Source organism: Oncorhynchus tshawytscha, linkage group LG25 (genome assembly GCF_018296145.1).
Source record: "Oncorhynchus tshawytscha isolate Ot180627B linkage group LG25, Otsh_v2.0, whole genome shotgun sequence".
Taxonomy (NCBI): domain Eukaryota; kingdom Metazoa; phylum Chordata; class Actinopteri; order Salmoniformes; family Salmonidae; genus Oncorhynchus; species Oncorhynchus tshawytscha.
This window is the reverse complement of record NC_056453.1, coordinates 8,053,212-8,072,585: the sequence shown is the minus strand read 5'-3', so window position 1 is coordinate 8,072,585 and position 19,374 is coordinate 8,053,212. Positions and strand designations below refer to the sequence as shown.

At 44.2% G+C, this 19,374-nt stretch overlaps 1 protein-coding gene across 1 annotated transcript in view; it reads right to left on the bottom strand.

Annotated features, from left to right (window-relative positions):
* Positions 1-19,374, bottom strand: part of LOC112224752 (TANK-binding kinase 1-binding protein 1-like) — a 121,440-nt gene that overhangs the window by 38,185 nt on the left and 63,881 nt on the right. The window contains exons 3-5 of the mRNA XM_042305922.1: positions 6,714-6,839; positions 2,944-3,048; positions 2,030-2,174 (exon numbers count right to left, since the gene is read on the bottom strand). Of these exons, the coding sequence (XP_042161856.1) occupies positions 2,030-2,174; positions 2,944-3,048; positions 6,714-6,839 (376 nt within the window). The remainder of the gene's footprint in view (positions 1-2,029; positions 2,175-2,943; positions 3,049-6,713; positions 6,840-19,374) is intronic.

The following is a 19,374-nucleotide window of genomic DNA, read 5'->3' as shown; positions in this document are numbered from 1 at the left end:
AACCTGCTCCACAGTGCTCAGGACCTCAGACTAGGGGCAAAGCTTCACCTTCCAACAGGACAACGACCCTAAGCAGACAGCCAAGACAACGCAGGAGTGGCTTTGGGACAAGTCTGAATGCTCTTGAGTGGCCCAGCTAGAGCCCGTACTTGACGTGGATGCCAAGGGAAGCCAGGCTTCCCAAATATATGACCAATAGAAATATTAAAATGATAAAATAATTGATCTTTCATCTCTCTGTTTTTTCATAATTTTCAGCCAATTTGCAAGTGGCTGAATCTCACAAATCAGAGCGAGGAAATCATTTGTCCTCTGTCTCAGTATGAGTAGCCCATGTATCTGTCTGGACCAAAAGAGTATAACATGTTGCCGCCGTACCATTTGATTGATTGATGCCAGCAAGAATTTGGCCTCCCTTGATAAAAAATGTATACAAAATAATTTGCCAATTAGCGTTGAGCTGAGCTCAACTGTGGGTTGTCCTGGTGCAGCAAAATGCCCCCCAAGGGAGGCTAGTTTGGATTTGGCTTCAGACCAATCAAATCACTCCCTAAGCAAAACGTAATTTTCAGAAAAACATCTCTGTTTCTGATCAGCTTGTGTTGATGTCTTGCAGTAGCTAATTTGCTAAATTGTCCCTTTTCTAATCTATGGATGAAGATGGGGATTTGGACTTGTGGTTTTGACTTAATTCTCTGTACAGGTCAATGATTATGACGCCAATTCTGATCTAACGATACATTTATATGTTGCGCCACTGGCCTGAGATTATTGAAGTTCAATATGTAGCCTAGATGTAGCCTAGTAGGCTCACGTTAGCTAGCTAGCTAACTTAACTGGTTCATTGTTGTCCATGTGAGGAACTTCGGCTAGTAGCAAGCATTTTAGCTCGTTAGCCTCTGACAACAAAAACTACAAAGTCTACTGTATGACAGAGCCATAGGCCGTTTAGCCAACATGAAAGAGAGGAGGATGGCATTGGTGTTCAACTAGTCTACAAGTGAGGTGAGTCAACATTTTTTGTTTTACTTGCGCAAGCAGACAGACAGACAGACAGACAGACAGACAGACAGACAGACAGACAGACAGACAGACAGACAGACAGACAGACAGACAGACAGACACAGACAGACACAGACAGACAGACAGACAGACAGACAGACAGACAGACAGACAGACAGACAGACAGACAGACAGACAGACAGACAGACAGACAGACAGACAGACAGACAGACAGACAGACAGACACAAATCAGTACCATGGACAGCCACATGATATTTAGCAACATTGATTTGACTAAATTGTTTTTGGTATCTTTAAGTTTGTCTTCACTGTATTAAACTAAGCATGTATAACCTTGTTGATTTGTTTAAATGTTCAAGTTGAAATGGTGCTGGAATAGCGGAGGCAAAGGCTCCTGTTGTCTTTGTGCTAATTTGCGGTAACTCCTTGGTTCTAAATCAATAGCTGTTTAGTAAACTGTTCGAAAACTTGAACTTGCTTGACCATGCTGCAGGGGATATAACTGTTTGTTACATGCATTATTTGCTTCGCGGACTTCACCGGACAGATGCTACTCTCCGGTTTTGTGATGAAACAAACATAGGTGTAGTTGAATTTACTCCTCCACTGTGTGACTGTTGTCTTTTTGTCGTCACGGCCTTATTGTATATCACGGGGGGTATGGACGAATGTGTTATAGAGCAAACAACGCAATTATCACAACATAGGTTGTAATATAGCTTTTTTACTCGCTTGGCTTCTTCAGTGATTTTACCCATGCACCACTACTGTTTTTATGAGGACATTGACTAATCCAAATCAGCTCCTGAACTAAAGTGTATTGAAATTAACAATCTAATTCGATCCTGCAAGTGCCGGCTGACAATATAGAGTCTGAGAACAGTATCATCTATCCTACAAGTCCCAGTAGAAAAGAGAGAGTGAGAAGGGTATCTATCCTGCAAGCGCCAACATAGAGTGTGTGAGAAGGGTTTCAAGCCTTATGTCACACCAATAGGGACTCACTGTGATTGTCTGGGCTATGTAGCTGCAGGTATTGGATGTCCTTGCTGTGTAGCTGGGTGTTGAGCTTCTGTAGCGAGTTGTCTCTCTGTCTCAGAGCAGACTCCAGATCCACGATATGCTCCGCGTGCTTCTCCACTAGACTGGTCTAGGATCAGATACAGAAACACAAACAGATGTCATTGACAACAATATTCTGAGAATTTGGGTAAAGCAAATACAGATCTGGAATCAGACTAGTGGAGAGGTGGGTATAAGACCAAAGGCTTATTAGTGTCCTGGTTAGTGTTCGATATATAGCATACATAATGGCAGGTCTAACATAGTTGAAATCTTAGACAATGTAAAGTAATTTTATAGGATCTCACATTTACTGTAAATTGTTTAGGGCTTGGCAGGCGATCTCTACAACCAACCTCTTTCGGACAGTTGATCTAAAATAATTTGGAACACATGCAAAATGCTGAGACTGCAGTGTTGCTTTTCAATTTCAGATAAGATTTTCTTCAATTTGTTTTTTTTAAAGTAATCTTGGGCATCTCTGCCCAAGATTGGGCTTATAGTTGGGCTTATAACCAGGTAGAACACAGGTTGGGGGTAGAACCATGGCCTCAATCATAAGAGACGCCCTACTGATATACTGTAGGGGTTTCTGAACAGCTACTTAAGGTTAAGTAAGGCTCTAGCCACCCTGTCGCCATTGTAGCTTAGAGCTCAATAAATTATAAATGTTCATAGAAAGTTTTAAGGTGATATTTAAGATCATGATATGGATGTTAAAAAATCATTTTGGGAACATTTGGGAGCATGTTTTAGATTGAATGGATGGAGGGGGTGGAGGGAGGAAGAACACGGATGGAATATTGGATGGATGGGAGGGTGGAGGGACGCAGGCATGGAGTTATGGGATGTCGGACCATTTTGTCCAGGTCTCTCTGGAGGTTGTTCTTCTCCATGTGGATCTTCTCATAGGCCTGGATCACATCCTCCAGCTGCTCCTGGAGCTCTTTCCTCTTCTGGAGCTGAGAGAGGGAGAGAGGGAAAGAGAGGGAGAGAACGAGAGAGACGGAAAGAGATAGAGAGAAAGATAGAGAGGGAAAGGGAGAGACAGAAAAAAAGGTCCAGTCACCAGGACCATAAATACAAATTCCATCTAGATACTGATGCCCTAGAGCACACAAAAAACGATACATACCTTGGCCTAAACATCAGCGCCACAGGTAACTTCCACAAAGCTGTGAACGAGCTGAGAGACAAGGCAAGAAGGGACTTCTATGCCATCAAAAGGAACATAACATTGGAAATACCAATTACGATCTGGCTAAAAATACTTTAATCAGTTCTAGAACCCATTGCCCTTTACGGTCTGGGGTCCGCTCACCAACTAAGAACTCACAAAATGGGACAAACACCAAATTGAGACTCTGCATGCAGAATTCGGCAAAAAAATCATCCGTGTACAACGTAAAACACCAAATAATGCATGCAGAGCCGATACCCGCTAATTATCAAAATCCAGAAAAGAGCCATTAAATTCTACAACCACCTAAAAGGAAGCGAATCCCAAACCTTCCATAACAAAGCCATCACCTACAGAGAGATGAACCTGGAGAAGAGTCCCCAAAGTAATCTGGTCCTGGGGCACTGTTCACAAACACAAACATACCCACAGAGCCCAAGGACAGCAACACAATTAGACGCAACCAAATAATGAGAAAACAAAAGATAATTCTTTCCAATGTGTCAAGTAATTAACAAAGAATTAAGGAAAGAATTAAGAATTAAAAACAGAGCCAACTAGAATGCTATTTGGCCCTAAACAGAGAGTACACAGTGGTAGAATACCTGACCACTGTGACTGACCCACTGTGACTGACACACACTTAAGGACAGCTTTGATTATGTACAGACTTGGCTCTCAAGACAAGACAGGCTGTCATGCCCATACCCTTTTTATGTCTCTATTTGGTTTGGTCAGGGTGTGATTTGGGGTGGGTATTCTATGTTCTATTATTTGTATTTCTATGTTTTGGCCGGGTAGGGTTCTCAATCAGGGACAGCTGTCTATCGTTGTCTCTGATTGAGATCCATACTTAGGCAGCCCTTTTTCCCACCTGTCTTTGTGGGAAGTTGACTTTTGTTTATGGTACATAGCCTGTAGCTTCACAATTGTTTTGTTGGTGTCATTTTTTAAAATAAAATAAAAATGTACGCTTACCACGCTACACCTTGGTCCACTTCCTTCAACAACCGTGACACAGGCTATGTGCACACTACCCACAAAATGAGGTGGAAACTGAGCTGCACTTCCTAACCTGCCAAATGTATGACCATCTTAGAGACACAAATTTCCCTCAGATTGCACAGATCCACAAAGTATTTGAAAAGAAACCCAACTTTGATAAACTGCCATCACAGCAGTAAGATTTGTGACCTGTTGCCACAGGAAAAGGGCAACCAGGGAAGAACAAACACCATTGTAAATACAACCAATATTTAAGTTTATTTATTTTCCTTTTGTACTTTAGCTATTTGCACATCGTCACAACACTGTATATGCCATTTGAAATGTCTTTATTCTTTTGGCATTTCTGTGAGTGTAATGCTTACTGTTCATTTTTATTGTTTATTTCACTTTTGTTTGTCATCTATTTCACTTGATTTGGCAATGTTAACATACGTTTCCCATGCCAATAAAGCCCTTGAATTTAATTGACAGAGAAAGAAAGTAAGACGAGGAATTAAATGATCGAAGAGCCAGTCCCAATTTCCTGTTTTCATTCATTTCACTGCTGGAACATCTTTTTAGAAGCAAAATAAATAAACTTGTTGTATTATAGTTAGTTTTTTTTCATCTAATGCTTCTCTCAGTCTAAAGCCTGAAGAAATACTCCATAGTGATTCTCATGCAGGACACAAATAACTTCAGACAGTGCCTGTGTCTCCCAGACAGTCTAGACAGCCATTACATGTATTTCCATTCCAGCAATTACTTGTAATATTGAGACAAGAAATTTTGCAACAATAGTATCTTGATGACTTTCACACCCACAGATCAAGGCTCGTATTTATAAAGCATCTCAGAGTAGAATCAGGCCCCGCTGTCCATATAATAATTTATTATTATTTTCTAAAAGGCCAACCTGACCTCCATATCAGCACCCCTACTCTGAGACTCTTTATGAACATGGGCCCTGTCTGATATCAAAGTCATGGACACTCAATACTGTAAATTATATCCAGTAATTTAAGTGGGAGACATGGTGGACAAATGGATAGATGACTGAGGAAGAAAACAAATGACTAAGATGGAAATGAATGAGGGTTTGGGGGTCACTGGGGGAAACGCTGACAAAGAGAGGGGAACTGAAAGAAAATCAGAGAGAAAGAGGGAGAGAGAATGAGAGGAGGGAGAAGAGGACCAGAGAGAACGAGGGAGTGAGAGAAAGAGAGAGACGAAGTCACAAAAAAAGAGAGGGAAAGCAACTCAAGAGATATGACAGTGCAAGATGCTTGAGCAGTGCAGAATTCAGCAGAAGCGTGTCTATGGTAACACATTGAAATCACGGCCAAGGTGAGCCAGGCAGTCAACATCGTGACTTTATTTATTTATTTATCTGTTATTTTACCAGGTAAGTTGACTGAGAACATGTTCTCATTTGCAGCAACGACCTGGGGAATAGTTACAGGGGAGAGGAGGGGGATTAATGAGCCAATTGTAAACTGGGGATTATTAGGTGACCATGATGGTTTGAGAGCCAGATTGGGAATTTAGCCAGGACACCAGGGTTAATACCCCTACGATAAGTGCCATGGGATCTTTAATGACCTCAGAGAGTCAGGACACCCATTTAACGTCCCATCCAAAAGACAGCACCCTACACAGGGCAGTGTCAGGGCATTGGGATATTTTTTTTTTTTTTTTAGACCAGAGGAAAGAGTGCCTCCTACTGGCCCTCCAACACCACTTCCAGCAGCATCTGGTCTCCCATCCAGGAACTGACCAGGACCAACCCTGCTTAGCTTCAGAAGCAAGCCAGCAGTGGTATGCAGGGTGGTATGCTGCCTGACTAAGAGCCAGGCAGTCAACATCGTGACAAAGAGGAGTGGAGACAGATTACACGTGAAGCAGACTCGCTCGCTACCCTCCTGGCTGTGTGGATAGAAAACGTGGTTTTCTAGGTGGAAGCCACTGTTTCAGGTTGTCAGGGGAAACAAATATTGCCTTGACTGTGTACTGGGCTTGCTCATTGAGGCGTGACACTAACAATCTTTATAAAGGTCTTTGTCGAAGCGCTCTGACCTTGTGTGTTCAAGGGACAAAGCGCATCCCTTGAACATGTTCCCATAAACCTCTTCATCCCCCTCGCACTTTTTTAATCACGGCTTCGTATTCTTCTTTCACATCACTCCCCCTCTCCTCACCTCTCCTCTCCTGCCTCTCCTTCCTCCCTCTCAACAATACACAAAGTGATATATAAATTGTTCAGGGAAGAATAGAGTAGTTCTTTCATTTTATAGCTAGATATAGCAATGTTTACACTGTGTACTTGCTAACAGAGGTACGTTTTTCACAGTACTCATCATCCTATCATCCTATGATTTTACATGCCACGGGGAGAAAATGATAGATACTGCACATTGTGGGTGGGATTAAATGAAGCCCCAGGTGTTTTCTCACTCTCACCTCGTGGGTGAGGGTGCTGACTTTCTGCTGCAGGTTGCCGTTCTCTGACTGCAGTAGAGTTGTCTCCTTGGACTCAAAGCTGCAGTAGGAGTTCCTGTCCTCCCCAAACTCACTGATCATAGGGAACTGGAGAGGGAGAGAGGAGCATAACATTATTTATAATTCGTACGATACAGGTCTTGTCATGTAACTTTTTTCCCCACACATAACAGTATACAATAATCTTTCAATCTTGTTAGACATTACTCTTATAACTCCTATATTGTTTGAGAAATACAGAGAAAAACAGCGCACCGAGCAACAGCATAGAGTGAGTTGAGCATCTGTTTACTTGGGGAAACTCATGGTCCAAACACACCAGGACAGTCGTGAAGAGGGCACGACAATGCCTATTCCCCCTCAAGAGACTGAAAAGATTTGGCATGGATCCTCAGATCCTCAAAAAGGTATACAGCTGCACCATCGAGAGCACTGGTTGCATCACTGCCTGGTATGGCAACTGCTCGGCCTCCGACTGCAAGGCGCTACAGAGGGTAGTGCGAACGGCCCAGTAGATCACTGAGTCCAAGCTTCCTGCCATCCAGGAACTCTATACCAGGCGGTGTCAGAGGAAGGCCCTAAATATTGCCATAGACTCCAGCCATCCTAGTTTTAGACTGTTCTCTCTGCTACCGCAAGTGGTACCAGAGTGCCAAGTCCGGGTCCAAAAGGTTTCTTAACAGCTTCTACCCTCAAGCCATAAGACTGCTGAACAGCTAATCAAATGGTTACCCGGACTATTTGCATTGACCCCCCCCCACACACTTTTTTCCCTTCTTATTATTATTTTTTCTCATTATTATTATAGATTTTTTGGGGTATAAATATTTACGCTGCTGCTACTTGCTTTTTATTATCTATGCATAGTCACTTTACCCCTACCTACATTTACATATTACCTAAATTACCTCGACTAACCTGTACCCCCGCACATTGACTCGGTACCGGCCTCGTTATTGTTATTTTATTGTTACTTGAATTTTTTTTTTTTACATTCATTTATTTAGTAAATATTTTCTTAACTATATTTTCTTAAAGCTGCATTGTTGGTTAATTAAGGGCTTGTAAAAGTAAGCATTTCATGGTAAGTGTAAAAACAGCCAGCTCATCTCCTTTCCAAGACCCCAACATTCTTTTGGTTTTCCTATTAGCCAATCAGCAGCCTTTTTTCCGGGACTTAGCATTATGCCCGATCATGTGTTTGGGTCCACATATTTAGTTGTTGACATGCAAATAGGCATATTTTTCCATACTGTGCTATAGCCTAAGTTCTCCTCTTTTCTTTACAGAACCACAATTAAAATCGCATCAAATCGAATCAAATTTTATTTGTCACATGCACCGAATACAAAAGGTGTAGACCTTAGAGTGGCATTTTTACTTACAAGCCCTTAACCAACAATGCAGTTCAAGAAATAGAGTTAATAAAATATTTACTAAATAAACTAAAGTAAAAAAAATTCAAATCAATCAAAAAGCAACACAATACATTTACATAACAATAACTGTAAGTAGTAGCAGTCTAAAAACAAAGGAGGGGGGGGTGGGGTTCAAGGTAAATAGTCCGGGTGGCCATTTGATTAGTTTAGTTGTTCAGCAGTCTTATGGCTTGGGGGTAGAAGCTGTTAACTAGCCTTTTGTTCCTAGACTTGGCGCTCCTGTACCGCTAGCCGCACGGTAGCAGAGAGAACAGTCTATGACTAGGATGGCTGAAGTCTTTGCCAATTTTTGGGACTTTCCTCTGACACCGCCTAACGTACGCTAACCCCATTCTGTACTTGTGCGCAACCGCGACATTCAAACGAGTCTGCAAAGAAAACTAATGGGACTGTAGCGTCTTACAGCCTCTCTCCACTAGGTGTAGCACTTCTCTCACCGTTTAAAAAAAAGAACGGGACAGGGTAAGGGGGAATACCTAGTCATTTTTTGCATCATCACTGCAAGCTATCATGACTCTCAAAAGCCGCTGTTTACTTCTGAAGATCACTTTAGCACCGCCCTAAAAATCTGACACAAATTCGACGCAAACCTTCAAATAGGTATGTAATGACACATTATATAAACTCTTTATAGTGTTTTATTTGCATTTTAGAGACGATAAGTTGGACAGATCGAGTGAAAAAAACCATTCCCCCACACGACATCTCTCCTTCTCACTATCACGCAATAGGTTTAGCTTCCCCATCCTCCATTTAAAAAAAGACCAGACGGAGCTCATTGCCTTCTTCAATCATGCAGAGTTGGGCATCATGAAGGACTCGTCATTGATTTTGTTGGAAAGGTATTGATATTACAGTTGATCTGGAAGTGTTACGTTTTTTGGGCGCTAAATAAGGTCAATTGTACGGACCAGCACGATGTACAAAAGTGACTTAGTTTACGTTAGTATATAGGTCCTGAATGTCAGGAAGCTTGGATCCAATGATGTACCGGGACGTATGCACTACCCTCTGTCGCGCCTTACAGTCAGATACCAAGCAGTTGCCATACCAGGCGGTGATGCAACCGGTCAGGATGCTCTCGATGGTGCAGCTATAGAAACTTTTGAGGATCTGGGGACCCATCTTTTCAGTCTTCTGAGGGGGGAAAGGTGTTATCATGCCCTCTTCACAACTGTCTTGGTGTGTTTGGAATAGAGGCCGACCGGCATGTGTTTGGACTAGAGGCCGACCGGCATGGCCGATTAATTAGGGCTGATTTCAAGTTTTCATAACAATTGGTAATCTGCATTTTTGGACGCCGATTATGGCCGATTACATTGCATTCCATGAGGAAACTGCGTGGCAGGCTGACTACCTGTTACGCGAGTGCAGCAAGCAGCCAAGGCAAGTTGCTAGCTAGCATTAAACTTATCTTATAAAAAACAATCAATCTTCACATAATCACTAGTTAACTACATATAGTTGATGATATTACTAGGTTAACTAGCTTGTCCTGCATTGCATATAATCAATGCGGTGCCTGTTAATTTATCATCGAATCATAGCCTACTTCACCAATCGGGTGATGATTTAACAAAGGCACATTCACGAAAAAAAGCACAATCGCTGCACGAATGTACCTAACCATAAACAACTTTTGCTTTTCTTAAAATCAATACACAGAAGTATATATTTTTTAAACCTGCATATTTAGTTAAAATAAATTCAGGGTCAGGGTATATGCAACAGTTTCTTTGCGAAGTAATTTGACAGAATGTTCCATAATTATGACATAACATTGAAGGTTGTGCAATGTAACAGATATATTTAGACTTAGGATTGCCAACAGTTTGATAAAATACATAACTGTTCCGTATTTCACTGAAAGAATAAATGTTTTGTTTTCGAAATTATAGTTTCTGGATTTGACCATATTAATGACCAAAGGCTCGTATTTCTGTGTTTGTTGTATTATAATTAAGTCTATGATTTGATATTTGATAGAGCAGTCTGACTGAGCGGTGGTAGGCAGCAGCAGGCTTGTAAGCATTCATTCAAACTTTACTGCGTTTGCCAGAAGCTCTTAGCAATGCTTGATCACAGCGCTGTTTATGAATTCAAACCAATCAACTCCTGAGATTAGGCTGGCAATACTAAAGTGCCTATTAAAACATCCAATAGTCAAAGGTATTTGAAATACAAATGGTATAGAGAGAAATTGTCGACGACTCATAATTCCTATAATAACTGCAACCTAATATTTCTTTACTGGGAATATTGAAGAACTGTGAATATTGAACCACCAGCTTTCATATGTTCTGAGCAAGGAACTTAAACGTTATCTATTTTACATGGCACATTTTCCAACACTATTTTTGCATTATTTAAACCAAATTGAGCATGTTTCATTATTTATTTCAGACTACATAGATTTTATTTATGTATTATATTAAGTTAAAATAAGTGTTCATTGTTGTAATTGTCATTATTTCAAATATATATATGTATTTAAAAATCAAACGATTAATCGGTATCAGCTGTTTTTTGGTCATCCAATAATCAGTTTCGGTATCGGCATTGAAAAATCATAATCGGTCGACCTCTACTTTGGACCATGAGAGTTTGTTGGTGATGTGGACACCAAGGAACTTGAAACTCTCGACCCACTCCACTTCAGTCCCGTCGATGTTAATAGGGGCCTGTTCTGCCGTCCTTTTCCTACAGTCCACGATCAGCTCAATTTGTCTTGCACACATTTTGAGTGAGAGGTTGTTGTCCTGGCACCACACTGCCAGGACTCTGATCTCCTACCTATAGACTGTCTCGTCATTGTCGGTGATCAGGCCTACCAGTTGTGTCGTCAGCAAACTTAATGATGGTGTTGGAGTCGTGCTTGGCCATGCAGTCGTGGGTGAACAGGGAGTACAGGAGGGGACTAAGCACGTACCCCTGAGAGGCCCCAGTGCTGAGGATCAGCGTGGCAGATGTCTTGCTGCCTACCCTTACTACCTGGGGGCGGCCCTTCAGGAAGTCCAGGATCCAGTTGCAGAGGGAGGTGTTTAGTCCCAGGGTCCTTAGCTTAGTGATGAGCTCTGTGGGTACTGAGGTGTTGAATGCCGAGCTGCAGCTAATGAACAGCACTCTCACATAGGTGTTCCTTTTGTCCCGATGGGAAAGGGCAGTGTGGGGCAGTGTTTTAAAATAGTACCCAGTAAAATCCTACTTGAGTAAGAGTCCAAAAGTAATTGGTTTTAAATATACTTAAGTATCAAAAGTAAATGTAATAGCAAAAATATACTTAAGTATCATAAGTAAAAGTAAATGTATAAATAATTTCAAATTCCTTATATTAAGCAAGCCAGACAGCACGATTTTCTTGTTAAATTTACGGATAGCCAGGGGCACACTGCAACACTCAGACAAAATTTACAGTCAAAGCATTTGTGTTTAGTGAGTCTGCCAGATCAGATGCAGTAGGGATGACCTACTGAATTATGTGCGTGAATTAGACAATTTTCCTGTCCTACTAAACATTCAAAATGTAAAAAGTACTTTTGGGTGTCAGGTAAAATGTATGGAGTAGAACTTACATTATGTTCTTTAGAATGTAATGGAGTAAAAGTTAAAATTGTCAAAAATATAAAGCACAGATCCCTCCCAAAACTACTTAAGTAGTACTTTAAATTATTTTTACTTAAGTACTTTACACCACTTACACCACTGGAGTGCGATTGAGATGGCGTTGTCTGTGGATCCGCCAAGGCGGCAATCGAACCGGAGGTGGTTCAGGGCCTCCGTGAGCCATGACCAGCCCCCCAAACCATCTCATGGCTACCGACGTGAGCGGGGCGGTAATCATTTAGGCAGGTTACCTTGGCTTTCTTGGGCCATGGCGGTCTACTTGAAACATGCAGGCATTACAGACTCCGCCAGGGAGAGGTTGAAAATGTCAAGGGTACAGGTCGGAGAGCAGTGAACTGTGGTTCACCCAGGATGGCGTGGAACCCCAAGAGCACACATTTGGATTATGATGGTAATGTCTGTCTGACACTCTTGGCTACAAGCAAGGTCACATGGAGAAAGTTGAACCCACCATGCGCAACATTTATCAGATCCTTGCCAGCCAGTACGATCCACTAGGCCTCATTGCCCCATACACCACACAGGCCAAGGTTGTGGTCCAGAGGCTCTGGACCAAGAAAAGAGTGTAGGATGACCCAGACTTACCTGAAGATTACATGAATCAATGCACCAATTTCCAGCTCCTTTCCAAAGAACAGAAAGAATCCTGGATCAAGACAAATGAAAGATGTTGGAAGTGTGGACACGGACACCAAGCAGCTCAGTGTACTCTCTAGGCTGTGCAAGAAGTGCGAGAAGAAGCGTCTTGAGATTGCCCATGATGTCAACATTGGCCCGACTGCTACAAAGAAAGCTAGCACGAATGCTATGAAGACCGCCAGCACAAAGGCGCCAACAGAGAGCATTTGCCTGGTGAGCTCCACTGCAGGCTCTCTACGTTGATCGACCTTCCGGCAGCAGCAAAGTGCTGCTGAAGATGAGTCGAGTCATCTTGCAGAGCGGCCACAAGTCACTTGACACGTACGCCTTGTTGCACTATACTTCTACACGAAACAGCAGAGCAGCTAGCCCTCCAAGGCAATCAAGAAGACTGGGCACCTTGTACGGCATCCGTTACTGCTCATCAGATCAGATTATCCCCATCTAATCACTCCGGCAGAGCCAGTGCATTTGGCTCCCCCAGGCGGACCTGCCACCGTCAAGACTCAGCTCGGATGGACCCTTCAAGGCCCTTCAAAGTTCCTGCAGCAAAGGCTTGCTCCACAACAGTGCCTTCATACATCCCTTATGTCTCCATCTGCAGAGCTCTTCAGGTATGTAGAGAAGCTCTGACAGTTGGATACGCTGCAGTACAGGAGTGAGAAGCTCTTCACACCGTCCAGACAAGATGGAGAAGACCGTCAGAGTCGAAGTTGACGGGGTTCAAAGGTACTCCACTCCTCCCTTAGAAGCTCCGAAGGAGGCAGTACTGGCTCATCTGCGAGGGACAGAGAAGCGTCTGTCCAAGGATCCAGACAAGATGGAGAAGACCGTCAGAGTTAAAGTTGACGGGGTTCAAAGATGACCCAGACTTACCTGAAGATCTTCTCCAAGCGTGGCTTATTTGTGAGAAAAAACTTTCACAGCTGTCTCAGGTCACACTACCAAGGTGTTACATAAGCCCTGACATGGATCTCCCAACGAGCAAAAGAAGTGTTCAAGTCTTCAATGATGCCTCAGAACGTGCATACTGTGCCATCGCGTACCTCTGTACTAAAGACACCAATGGACAGATCCAAGTGGTATTCCTTGCAGCAAGATCAAGAGTGGTCCCGAAATGACAACAGTCGATGCCAAGACTCGAGCGCTGCGCTGCACTCACTGGTGCCCAGCTGGCCGTGGTCATCAGAAAATAACTCACCCTGGAAATCCATGAGGTCACGTACTGGTCGGATTCTACAACAGTCTTAACCTGGCTCCAGTCACACTCCTGCAGGTACAAAGTATTTGTAGGCACAAGAGTCACAGAAATACAGGAGCTCACGGACTCCCAGGCCTGGCATTGCGTGGACACAGAGAGAAATCCGGATGACGATATCACACGCGGCAAGATGCTGTCTCGGCTTTCAGAACACAACCGTTGGAGTCAAGGTCCTACATTCCTGTGGCAGGTCCAGTCATCCTGCCGAGAAGACCAAGTACTTCCTGACAAAGCAAAGGAGCTGCGGAAACCTACCTTCTGTGGACTCCTGTCAGCGGACTTCACGTTGTCTCTCTCTGATGTTGCCCAGTTCAACACTTTCCATGAGCTGGTGGAAGCCACAGTGCAGTTGCTACACGAGGTGGCCAGTAGTGGAGACAGCCCTTCAGACGATGATTTCAAGCAAGCAGAACTTGAAGTACTCAGACATGCTCAGTCTGAGAGCTTCCCAGAAGACCTCTCCCTACTAGAGGCAGGGAAGCCAATCTCTCCGAGCAGCCATCTGGTGAAGCTGGCCACGGAGTATGACAATGACACCAGACTGATTCCATGTTGGAGATTGCCTTTGGAGGTGGTTCTGGACCCAGGTCATCCACTCACCAAATCAAATCAAATTTGATTTGTCACATACACATGGTTAGCAGATGTTAATGCGAGTGTAGCGAAATGCTTGTGCTTCTAGTTCCGACAATGCAGTAATAATCCAACAAGTAATCTAACTAACAATTCCAACAAAAAAATACTACTGTCTTATACACAAGTGTAAGGGGATAAAGAATATGTACATAAAGATATATGAATGAGTGATGGTACAGAGCAACTTAGGCAAGATACAGTAGATGGTATCGAGTACAGTATATACATATGAGATGAGTATGTAAACAAAGTGGCATAGTTAAAGTGGCTAGTGATACATGTATTACATAAGGATGCAGTAGATGATATAGAGTACAGTATATACATATACATATGAGATTAATAATGTAGGGTATGTAAACATTATATTAGGTAGCATTGTTTAAAGTGGCTAATGATATATTTGACATAATTTCCCATCAATTCCCATTATTAAAGTGGCTGGAGTTGAGTCAGTGTGTTGGCAGCAGCCACTCAATGTTAGTGGTGGCTGTTTAACAGTCTGATGGCCTTGAGATAGAAGCTGTTTTTCAGTCTCTCGGTCCCAGCTTTGATGCACCTGTACTGACCTCGCCTTCTGGATGATAGCGGGGTGAACAGGCAGTGGCTCGGGTGGTTATTGTCCTTGATGATCTTTATGGCCTTCCTGTAACATCGGGTGGTGTAGGTGTCCTGGAGGGCAGATAGTTTGCCCCCGGTGATGCGTTATGCAGACCTCACTACCCTCTGGAGAGCCTTACGGTTGTGGGCGGAGCAGTTGCCGTACCAAGCGGTGATACAGCCCGCCAGGATGCTCTCGATTGTGCATCTTAGGAGTTTGTGAGTGCTTTTGGTGACAAGCCGAATTTCTTCAGCCTCCTGAGGTTGAAGAGACGCTGCTGCGCCTTCTTCACGATGCTGTCTGTGTGAGTGGACCAATTCAGTTTGTCTGTGATGTGTATGCCGAGGAACTTAAAACTTACTACCCTCTCCACTACTGTTCCATCGATGTGGATAGGGGGGTGTTCCCTCTGCTGTTTCCTGAAGTCCACAATCATCTCCTTAGTTTTGTTGACGTTGAGTGTGAGGTTATTTTCCTGACACCACACTCCGAGGGCCCTCACCTCCTCCCTGTAGGCAGTCTCGTCGTTGTTGGTAATCAAGCCTACCACTGTTGTGTCGTCCGCAAACTTGATGATTGAGTTGGAGGCGTGCGTGGCCACGCAGTCGTGGGTGAACAGGGAGTACAGGAGAGGGCTCAGAACGCACCCTTGTGGGGCCCCAGTGTTGAGGATCAGCGGGGTGGAGATGTTGTTGCCTACCCTCACCACCTGGGGGCGGCCCGTCAGGAAGTCCAGTACCCAGTTGCACAGGGCGGGGTCGAGACCCAGGGTCTCGAGCTTGATGACGAGCTTGGAGGGTGCTATGGTGTTAAATGCCGAGCTGTAGTCGATGAACAGCATTCTCACATAGGTATTCCTCTTGTCCAGATGGGTTAGGGCAGTGTGCAGTGTGGTTGAGATTGCATCATCTGTGGACCTATTTGGGCGGTAAGCAAATTGGAGGGTGTCTAGGGTGTCAGGTAGGGTGGAGGTGATATGGTCCTTGACTAGTCTCTCAAAGCACTTCATGATGACGGAAGTGAGTGCTACGGGGCGGTAGTCGTTTAGCTCAGTTACCTTAGCTTTCTTGGGAACAGGAACAATGGTGGCCCTCTTGAAGCATGTGGGAACAGCAGACTGGTATAGGGATTGATTGAATATGTCCGTGAACACACCGGCCAGCTGGTCTGCGCATGCTCTGAGGGCGCGGCTGGGGATGCCGTCTGGGCCTGTAGCCTTGCGAGGGTTAACACGTTTAAATGTTTTACTCACCTCGGCTGCAGTGAAGGAGAGTTTGCATGTTTTCGTTGCAGGCCGTGTCAGTGGCACTGTATTGTCCTCAAAGCGGGCAAAAAAGTTATTTAGTCTGCCTGGGAGCAAGACATCCTGGTCCGTGACTGGGCTGGTTTTCTTCTTGTAGTCCGTGATTGACTGTAGACCCTGCCACATACCTCTTGCGTCTGAGCCGTTGAATTGAGATTCTACTTTGTCTCTATACTGACGCTTAGCTTGTTTGATAGCCTTGCGGAGGGAATAGCTGCACTGTTTGTATTCGGTCATGTTACCAGTCACCTTGCCCTGATTAAAAGCAGTGGTTTGCGCTTTCAGTTTCATGCGAATGCTGCCATCAATCCACGGTTTCTGGTTAGGGAATGTTTTAATCGTTGCTATGGGAACGACATCTTCAACGCACGTTCTAATGAACTCGCACACCGAATCAGCGTATTCGTCAATGTTGTTATCTGACGCAATATCAAACATATCCCAGTCCACGTGATGGAAGCAGTCTTGGAGTGTGGAATCAGCTTGGTCGGACCAGCGTTGGACAGACCTCAGCGTGGCAGCTTCTTGTTTTAGTTTCTGTCTGTAGGCAGGGATCAGCAAAATAGAGTCGTGGTCAGCTTTTCCGAAAGGAGGGCGGGGCAGGGCCTTATATGCGTCGCGGAAGTTAGAGTAACAATGATCCAAGGTTTTTTCAGCCCTAGTTGCGCAATCGATATGCTGATACAATTTAGGGAGTCTTGTTTTCAGATTAGCCTTGTTAAAATCCCCAGCTACAATGAATGCAGCCTCAGGATGTAGAGAATCCAGTTTGCAAAGAGTCAAATAAAGTTCGTTCAGAGCCATCGATGTGTCTGCTTGGGGGGGAATATATACGGCTGTGATTATAATCAAAGAGAATTCTCTTGGTAGATAATGCGGTCAACATTTGATTGTGAGGAATTCTAAATCAGGTGAACAGAAGGATTTGACTTCCTGTATATTTCTGTGATCACACCACGTCTCGTTAGCCATAAGGCATACGCCCACGCCCCTCTTCTTACCAGAAAGATGTTTGTTTCTGTCGGCGCGATGCGTGGAGAAACCCGCTGGCTGCACCGCCTCCGATAGCGTCTCTCCAGTGAGCCATGTTTCCGTGAAGCAAAGAACGTTACAGTCTCTGATGTCCCTCTGGAATGCTACCCTTGCTCGGATTTCATCAACCTTGTTGTCAAGAGACTGGACATATGTGAGAAGAATGCTAGGGAGTGGTGCACGATGTGCCCGTCTCCGGAGTCTGACCAGAAGACCGCCTCGTTTCCCTCTTTTACGGCGTCGTTTTTTTTCGGTCGCCGGCTGGGATCCATTCCGTTGCCCTGGTTGAAAGGCAGAACACAGGATCCGCTTTGTGAAAATCATATTCTTGGTCGTACTGATGGTGAGTTGATGCTAGTAGTTCTTCTCGACTGTATGTAATGAAACCTAAGATGACCTGGGGTACTAATATAAGAAATACCACGTAAAAAAACAAAAAACTGCATAGTTTCCTAGGAACGCGAAGCGAGGCGGCCATCTCTGTCGGCGCCGGAAGTTGCAAGGTTGTAGATCAAGAAATATGATGAGCAGCTGAGGCACCCGGGACCAGAGAGGGTGTTTTCTGAGTTACGTCGAAGGTTCTGGATTATGAGAGGGAGGGCTCCCCTTCGCTGTTTTCAGCTTGGCTGCACCGGATGCGGGATGTGGCAATGGCTAGCCAGATGTGCCTAGGATGGTTGACCTGCCTCCAGCCCGACTGTGGCTCCACAAGCCCACATTTTATTCTACAAGCATAGACTGCTTTGGACCATATATCATCAAGATGGGCCAAAAGAAATTAAAAGAGAAGGGGCATCATCTTTAAGTCCATGACAACCCGGGCTGCACAAGTGGATCTACTGACGAACATGGATTCCAGTTCATTAATCGCTCAGAGGAAGGCCCCTTAAGTTCCTGTCCGATCGAGGAACAAATTTCAAGGGAGTGGAGCGAGAGCTACAGGAGGCCTTCACGAGTCTCCACCCACAGTTCCAGGAACAATTAGCCAGTCAGAAGATTAGCTTCGCCTTCAACCCACCAAGTGCGCCACACTTTGGAGGATGCTGGGAGAAAGAGATGAGATCCATCAAGACTGCCCTGCAAACCACCCTTGGTGCGCAGAACATCTCTGAAGAGGTGCTGAAGGCTGTCCTAATCGAAATAGAAGGGATCTTGAACTCCAAGCCCTTGGGATATGTGTCATCGGACATCGCGGATCCGGATCCAATCACTCCAAACACTCTTCTCATGGGGTGGCCAGACTCATCACTACAACAGGTGGTCTACCCAGAGTCTGAACTGCTCAGTCGCAAAAAATGGAGACACAGCCAGGTTCTAGCCCACCATTTCTGGCACTGCTTCACACGGAACTACTTACCTGCACTTCAAGGCCGCCATAAGTGGCACAAGGATAAGGAAGACCTTGCAGTTTGGACAGTTATGATGATCGTGGATGATCAGTCTCCTAGGGCACTCTGGCAAGTTGGAACTGTCAAGTAAGTTATCCCTGGAGCAGATGGTAAAATGAGGACAGCAGAGATTCAAGTCAAGGACAGAACCTACGTCAGGCATCATCCAGCTGCCCACCCTTCCTCAAGAAGCTACTGAACCTTAGCTGGCTTGTCAGTTGAAGCAAATATGTATAACACATTTGCGTGTGGCTGTAAAAACGGCCAGCTCATCTCTTTTCCAAGACCCCAACTTTCTTTTGGTTTTCCTATTGAAATAAGGTCATGCCAATCATTATAATTTTATTAGCCTATCAGTATCCTTTTTTCCCCGGGACTTAGCATAATACCCGACCAGGCAGGGCCTCAGGCAGTCTGTAGTTTCCATTCTGATGACCAACCGTTTTTTCTCTCCTGCTTATTCTACTGCCTTAGAAGAAATTGCTTTTCTTTTTGATGTTTATTGTGCGTGCATCTCAATGTAAGTGCCAAAATCCTGATGTCTTGTTGTTTGGAGCTAAATAGTGTCTGTTTTAAATATGTACTATTTGTGTAAACTTGCTAGCTTACTAGCTAGCTTGTATACTCCCGCTAGCATTAGCATTGTCATCCGGAATGCATGACTATTTAGCATGCTTATTAGCGATTAGCGATTTGGTT